Source organism: Opisthorchis viverrini, assembly GCF_000715545.1.
Source record: "Opisthorchis viverrini unplaced genomic scaffold opera_v5_286, whole genome shotgun sequence".
In the NCBI taxonomy this organism is placed as follows: domain Eukaryota; kingdom Metazoa; phylum Platyhelminthes; class Trematoda; order Opisthorchiida; family Opisthorchiidae; genus Opisthorchis; species Opisthorchis viverrini.
Genome location: NW_008751933.1, coordinates 593,852 through 601,572, shown reverse-complemented (window position 1 = coordinate 601,572; position 7,721 = coordinate 593,852). Strand labels below are relative to the sequence as shown.

At 43.2% G+C, this 7,721-nt stretch overlaps 3 protein-coding genes across 3 annotated transcripts in view; 2 read left to right on the top strand and 1 right to left on the bottom strand.

Annotated features, from left to right (window-relative positions):
- T265_09432 (hypothetical protein) overlaps positions 1 to 3,105 on the top strand; it is a gene marked incomplete at both ends in the record, with an annotated part of 22,627 nt that extends 19,522 nt beyond the window's left edge. Inside the window, 5 exon segments of the mRNA XM_009175486.1 lie at positions 477 to 711; positions 1,783 to 1,896; positions 2,669 to 2,786; positions 2,811 to 2,901; positions 2,914 to 3,105. Of these exon segments, the coding sequence (XP_009173750.1) occupies positions 537 to 711; positions 1,783 to 1,896; positions 2,669 to 2,786; positions 2,811 to 2,901; positions 2,914 to 3,105 (690 nt within the window).
- Positions 1 to 4,291, bottom strand: part of T265_09431 (hypothetical protein) — a gene marked incomplete at both ends in the record, with an annotated part of 8,021 nt that extends 3,730 nt beyond the window's left edge. The window contains 2 exons of the mRNA XM_009175485.1: positions 474 to 666; positions 4,227 to 4,291. Of these exons, the coding sequence (XP_009173749.1) occupies positions 474 to 666; positions 4,227 to 4,291 (258 nt within the window). The remainder of the gene's footprint in view (positions 1 to 473; positions 667 to 4,226) is intronic.
- Positions 4,292 to 4,325: 34 nt separating this feature from the next.
- The window catches only part of T265_09430 (hypothetical protein), a gene marked incomplete at both ends in the record, with an annotated part of 17,786 nt that continues 14,390 nt past the window's right edge, over positions 4,326 to 7,721 (top strand). Inside the window, 2 exons of the mRNA XM_009175484.1 lie at positions 4,326 to 4,398; positions 6,883 to 7,031. Coding sequence (XP_009173748.1) covers positions 4,326 to 4,398; positions 6,883 to 7,031 — 222 coding nt within the window. The remainder of the gene's footprint in view (positions 4,399 to 6,882; positions 7,032 to 7,721) is intronic.

The following is a 7,721-nucleotide window of genomic DNA, read 5'->3' as shown; positions in this document are numbered from 1 at the left end:
GATGAAACTTTTGCAATCCAACTGCTAAGTTCATCAGACAGACCAACAACCAAGTTTTCCTTGTCACTAGCATGCCAAAGAACTGTTTGTATGTCATAAATCACCAATTAGCTCAACTTTCGTTAATCATCTCTTTAAAAGGCTCCATCCATTTCTTACTTACTATCAAATTCATTGAAACATGTTGCGAAAGCTCAGTTCCTTCAACTTGACTTGATTTAAACCGTCCTCCAAAGTACTACTTACGAGTGGTATGTGACACCTAAGGGGTAAACTACTCTATCACCCTTCCTCCGGATTCTGTCCGAAATTCCCGCTCTTTTCAATGTTCCAATTAAAATGGTCTCCATTCTCTTCAGTTTTCCACATTTGTAATTTAACTGTGAAGCAACGCTAGTTGGGACAAATGAGTACTATTTACAGATAGTCTGTTTCCTCGATTAAAAGCTCCATTTTCGTCTGTTCCATCTCACCAGGAATCCCCAAGAATCTCCACGCCGTTGGTCTTCAACAGTTGGCACAACCGCGTCATCATCATGTTGTACATCCCAGGGCTGATTGCTATCATCATATTCTATCTGCTCATTCTCCTCGTGGGGTTTTGGGCAGCCAGAAAATCCAGGTCCAATCCAGCCGGGACCACGGAGACGGAGGACGTGATGCTTGCTGGGAGAAATATCGGACTGATAGTAGGCATATTCACCATGACTGGTGCGTAGATCATCTTTTCCAATTTATGTGGTCTAGACTAAAAGGGTTTGAATGGCAGTTCGATATATTTTGTTCTCGTACCACGAACACTACGTTGGGGTCAAACAATACTGAGTGCTTGTGTGTAGAAAATCGTACCGAATAAAAAAACTCGAGTGAGTTACAATGCTAGCTGTGGCAAACGCTTGATCAACTCGAATGCTTCACTCTTAAGGTTACATCATTACGAGCGGCATCCACTATCACGTTGGTGACATCTTTACTGACACTTTGAAGTCCGCCGAAATTCCAACCGTCTCATTGAACTCGTTACTTAAGTCAGTGCTGAGAGGTTGGTAGGTTTTAGCGAAGCTTAGGAAGTTTGATTTCCACCGTGCCTACTTCCGTTCATTCACTAGTTTATTATTAATCCATCAATGACCGACTGGCAGATATGGTTTTCCCGGTGTGACTTGCTGTTCCGTTTACTAGTACATACCAGAAATACTAATTGAGGCAACGTATAGTTGAGTATTCGATACTCAGCCATATGGCCTGGTGCAACGGATCGAAAGTTGCGGCCCTTGACCCCTGATTCCGATTGGTGGATATCGCGGCCAATCAGGATACAACCGGGATCGGCGGGTCGCTTTTTCATCGTCCAAGGTGCAGTCGACGTGCAGACCTCACCATTCCAAGGTGTCAGTGTCCATAAAATTTCTACACCTAATTGCACCAATTTCTCATTAGGAAATACCCTGTTCGATTCACAAGAAATGCTACCGACTTTGACGTAGGGCCATGAGAATTCGCAATTCAAACTGCTGTGAGCGCCAAGCAACCTATTCGGATAAGGCTCTTAAAACTGTAATCATCTACACTAAGGCTGAAAAATACCGGGGGGAATGTTTTCACTAACAATTTAGAGTAGCGGATTTGCTAACTTTGGCTTTCTTGCCACGTAAGATTTATTTATTTACATGTGTGTAAAAAACTGAACACGGTGAACAACAACCTCTGTGTTTGTTTTCCATGTTGATCGAATTCGATAATGGGTTCCCTTTTATTTCTCTTTTCCCGATTTATTCACAGCTACTTGGGTTGGTGGTGGTTATATCAATGGCACCGCAGAGAACACCTTTCGTCCCGGTCAAGGCTTGGTTTGGTGTCAAGCACCGATTGGCTACGCAGCAAGTCTAGTTCTTGGTGAGTGGTAATTCGAGTAGATTGATTGCTCTTTGGAAATTCGCGTCCAAGAAGGAACCTACTTGTACTGCTCCACTCTAGCAAAAGGTCAGAGTACATATATATATATATATCGATAGGTGCTTACTCTTAAAATAATTGAGTTGGTGTTTACAGTAGTAGTCCCTTAAAAAGACAGACTGCTTTGCTACAGGACCAGAGATAAATTCCTTGTCACCTGTGAGTTGGATCTGCCATCCCTCTAATATAGGCCATCTCCAGTGGGCGAGGAAACTTTTTTCCGGCAAAGCGGTCTCTGTTGAGCTATTAGTGTACCAAGGCCCTAAAAATGGTGAGTATTTGCACACATACCCTGGTAACCATGTTGATTGTCCTGTGGTTCGAGGCAGACATTTTGTTCTGAAATACCGGTTGCTATTTGAAAACATAAGCTTGTTACACACTGTTATTGTTGTTGTTCGCCTAAGGACTAATGACAAGGACACTCAAATATACCAAAAGAACCTTCCGGTAGATTTAACTGTACACTCTCCTTACATTTCACACTCCTTCAGACGTAGTAACGGATCTTTTCCGGAAAAGCCCCGCCACTCGTTGCCAGCCCCAATTTAATGTACGCACACAACCTTGATCTATTTTTGATGAAAACAATTCCTTATCCGCATCTAGGCTCATTTTGTCCGAAATTTTCTCTGTTCGGACGTAAAATGAACTTTCTGACGCCTTCAACTCTCGTTTATGACATGGAGACGGCAATACGCTTTTTTCAAAGCCACGTTTATGCAACAAGGTCACCAAATGACACTTTCAAATGTTTCTGACAGTGTCGGCAAGAAATCGGTCTTCGAAAGGGAACTTGGCTGGAGCGGTTTAAGATGGAGTTTGGGACAGTAATCCTATTCATTTATTGCTAGTCCAAAAAATTTGGCTAACATCAAATTTCTGTCAGAGGAATTATCTATTAGCTACATGACCGCTGTTGACTGGAAGCATTTTCTTCGCGAAGTTTGCGCCTAGCGGCTTTTGCAGACACCAACAGTTATTGGTGGCCCAGGTAAAAACGTCGAGATTGATGAAACGCTAATATCTCTCCGTAAAAATCACGCAGGGCGAGTCCTTCCTCAGCAGTGGATTTTCGGAGGGATCTGCCGTGAAAAACTTAAGAGCTATTCATGTATGCAGTGCCAGATCGAACTGCGGCCACTTTGATGGACACAATCCAGGCCTGCATCGCTCCAGGCTCAATAATCATCTCCGGTATGTGGAAATCATACCAAGGAATTGAAACGATAATTGACTCACAAACCATCGAATCTCCTTGGCACGTCTACAAGATTCAGAATAAACGCCGATGCGGCACACACCGATCTGTAGTGGACAGCTACTTGTTTGAGTTCGTTTGGAGGCAAAGGTACCGAAAAACGGACCCTTTCATACAAATTATTAAATGGTATGTCCCAATTTCACTCTCGTGAATAAAAACTAAAAGCACAAATTTTATATCCTCTTTCTTTTAATATTTTCTGGGTAGCGGGGGTTAATTTTTTGGCGGGGCTTATCTGGAAAAGACCTGTAGTAACTAAGGGGGTTCTGTTTTTGATGTTCAACTTTGCAACTCTCACGCTCCGGACATTTTCGCCTGTTATTTTGAGACAAAACAAGAACTCCCAGGAAGTCCTGGCTATGGAGTAGATAAGGTTCAAAACTTTAAAACGGGCTACGGGCCCTCTTAACAGGGACGAAAAGTTATACTTTTCACGTAAGATCAACAGCTTACGACAAACGGTTTTCCAATTCAGCGCGTTGGAAAATATACAAAAATAATAAAAAAATTCACTATGTTCACTTAAGAACGGTTTCAGAAAACATAAAAGTTGAAATCACAGTACGCTGAAAGTAAACTAATAAGGAGGAAAGTCACATGATGGATATTGAATACCTACCCACGCAACAAGAAATACATGTTTGTTTCCCCTGGACTTTTATAACCTTGCAAAGTAAATTCTCCCCAACAAGCTCAGACGAATCAACGCCCCACCAGTAGAGCACGACCTTTTTAGTGCCACTGGAGGCCTAGTGGAGAAGTCTCCTAGTCGGGAGAGTAAAACGAATCTGTTGTATCGTCCACTTATGTTTCACCACCAGCTTCAGACTCATTTTCATCGAAGAAAGAGGAGGGCAACGCAGTTAAGAAGTCACTAAGTCAAGTTATTTGAAATGTACTATTACCATCCAGGAAACCTTGAGCCAATTCCCCATTATCTATCGGCAAGATGCCATCTCTATTAAGTCTTTTGAAGGCTTAAGTACACTGAGTTGTCGTTGGTCACTTGTTTTTCCCCACAGGTGGCTTCTTTTTCGCCAAACGAATGAGGTCACTAGCCTTCGTGACCATGTTGGATCCGTTTCAGAACAAGTACGGTGAAAGAATGTGTGGGCTGCTGTTTATACCTGCCCTGCTGGGCGAAACGTTCTGGTCGGCTGCGATTTTGTCAGCTTTGGGTGAGTCCAGATTGATATCGTTGATTTAGAATTCATTTGAGCGTTCGTCGATTAGAAAACTCAGGTGCCCTGCTTCCTCAGGAGTCCAGCAATTTTAAACGAGAAGAAAAGAACACAAATACAGGGTCACGCGTGACCAACGAAGCCCTTCGTAAGGAGCTTCAAAAACGCTGTTTCTTGTGTATTTTGATTCATCAACTTAGGTGGGCGTAGGATGACGGATATTATTGATCGCTATCAGCTGTTCAGGGGGTAAATCCACAAGGCCCCTGACTAAGGTACAGCCGGCTTTTGGGAATATTTTTCTTATGCCCAAAGGTATTCCTTACTGAAACATTCTGTCGTGTGTGTGCGTATGTGATCACAGCTGTCACAATGAGATTTATGAGGCCTGTATACGTGAGATTCTCAACTGAGACTACGAAACTCGGCAAGATCTCATAAATATGTAGAAATTGTTCTCTCGTTACTAGATTGGTGAGGTCTCCTTCAGCACTGTTTTAATAATATCAGGAAGGTCAGATTCCTGGAAGTAACCACTGAATGCCCGAAATCTGCCGAGACCCTCAACTCTACCAGATGTTGACCAGGTGACAACGCCCCTTCAATATGCAGCGCGTGACAGCCCTGTACCAGAGTTAGACAGCGCGAGACAGCGTTGAATCAAGGTCATACATTGTCCCCCAAATAAAATAGCGTGAGGCTGTTTTACTTTCGAATGCATGCACTTGCACTCACGCTCTCGCACTCGCTTGTGTTCTTTATCAGTGAGTTTTTTTTCGGCACCAGGCGATATAATAGACATGTAATATCCTTTGAGAATAGCGCAAAAACCGTTTCTGTTTTGTGGAGAACACATTGCAGACCTTCATACAATGGGCATACACTAAGAGATGACTAAATGAAACCCTGATACTGAGCAAAATTTCGAACCAAGTGAGGTGGTGTAAATGCAGTACAAATCTGCTTCTAGCGGGAGCCTTCTTCAACACCCATTCTCTAATCTATAGATGCTAGTACCATCTCGACAGTATAACTTTCATCGTGTGGAGCGAATCGGTTCGCTAACTGATGTGATAATGGGTCAATCCAAGCCAACGGCTTTGCACCTTAGTTTATGTGTTTCGGGGTAATATTTGATTTAAGCGCGTTTTGTTTGCTTTCTGCAAAACAACCTTGAAATTTACATGGACTCAGTTGCTTAAAAACAGCATAAACGAGAGATTCAGCCGGGTTCCGGGTGAGCCTCCCGCAAAACCAAACTGATTTGCAAATGAGTGCAGTCCGTTAATTTCGTGCAATTTGGGTTCAAGTAGAACATAAAGTTAACGGGAATTCGGGAAGTGCGCTTACCTGGGAAGCTCCAAGAAAGGCGAGACCAGTCGTGGACTGTCGACGAATTTTCAGCAACCTTATGAGTTATGTATCATGTCTATTCATGACTGGTTCCCCTATACCGCACACTAAACCAGTCATGTCTGGGTCGGATTGCTTGTCTCAAGGTATTGATTGCTATATTCTGCCAGTCCGTTTCAACGACTCAAAATGGGTAGGAAGCGATTGCCAGCCTCTGAAAACGGGTTGACACACCATTCACTTAAGATGTGCTTTTTGCTGGAAACGCGCTATAGTATTCGAGGTGGTTTGTTGCAGGTAATCAAGATATGTATTCGTGTTTGAAATAGAAACAAAAACATGCTTATAGTACTTACTGGAATTCCTGACTAATGTGCCGGTACGACCAAACTGGGCGAACCCTTCTGCCACGGTAACCCCAAGGAGACCGCCTTATGTTTGACCTGACAAGATTCAAAGACCATTGTCTCCATTGTTTCAAGAAACCCAACTGAGGTTATTTTCTTATCGTTCTTTGGTCTTATTATCAGCGAGTTGTCTCCCAACTTCTTTTAGGGTTATTGTATGCTCTGGGTAGAAAGGAATTCAGCCTACGGACGAGTTAATCGCACTGTTGACCAACTGCTCGTGACTGACTGATTCGCTGTTCAAATACTAGTAGGGATTTTGCATGTGATGTACACTGCCGATATTTTCTAATATGAGTGAAATAGCCATACAGTGTTTGTCAGCTTTTCGGCGTATATTGACTTCAGTTGCTGGATGAGTCCATTGAAAGAGGCGCTTTTATGGATTCTCCACTTGTTCTTCTGACTGTGGACACGGTCTTTGCCAGATAGGCTTCAAAACGCCATGTGTTTTCTCCACCTCTTGGTTAATTACAGAGGTTTAACAGAACACCATTTCCATAGAGTTACTGAGAGCTTCGGCAGTCCCCACCTCGACATTGCCTCGCGTCAGTTGCGCACTACTTCATTTGAAATAAGTAGTTAGGAAGCTGGACAGCTGTGCATAAACCACAGCGCCCAAATAGAACATAATTTGCTGTGGACCATTCTCGGTATCAGAAGTGCTCTCCTTGTAACGGAGACAACTCTAATATCACTTTACTCTTGGCTTACCTTTCAGGTGCAACCCTTGGCGTGATCGTCGAGCTTGATCACACGACTTCTGTAATTATCTCCGCTTGCATTGCGTTGCTCTACACCCTCTTCGGTGGCCTATATTCTGTGGCCTACACTGATGTGGTTCAACTTTTCTGCATTTTTGCGGGCCTGGTAAGTGATAACCACACGGTGCTTGTCATGAAATATTTCGTTTATTTGCCAAACCGTCTATTTACGAAATGAAATTGCGGAGGTTAGCTGAGGAATGAAATTGAAATCTAAACGCCTCTTAAGCAATACTCATTCAGAAAAGAACAGTTTCGATTTCATCTCGACCAGTTTCACTAAAATGTAACCGACTTGCTCCAACCGGTTGATCGGTTTGGTTACCTCTGCAACTGGGGTTGTAATGAAAATGAATCGTCCGCTGGTCACCCGTGGAATCCGAACAAAGAGACCCTCTGCCGAGATAGTACAGTCCTCATCGTTGAAATTATCTTGGCGAGCTTGTTGTTACGTGCCTCGAAATCCGCTGGGCTGGGTCGAGCCATAGACTAACCGTCCTACCTAACGAGGCTAACACTGGGGTTATAAGCCTCTTGACGTACAAACCACACCAAAACAAGCTTTGAAATTTCATAAAGGAAACTACTCACAAGTGTTGCGGTTCGGTTACGCAGCGAGCAAACAATATGATATGCGGATTGTGGCAATAATCTATCCCCAGCTATGTTGCATGATCCAGACTCCTAGCACGCCGGATAGTAAGAAGACGAAAAACCTCGGACACAAACTTTAATGATCCAACAACGCGCGATCAACAGGCGATCATGTGAAAAAATGACAATGCATATATATATT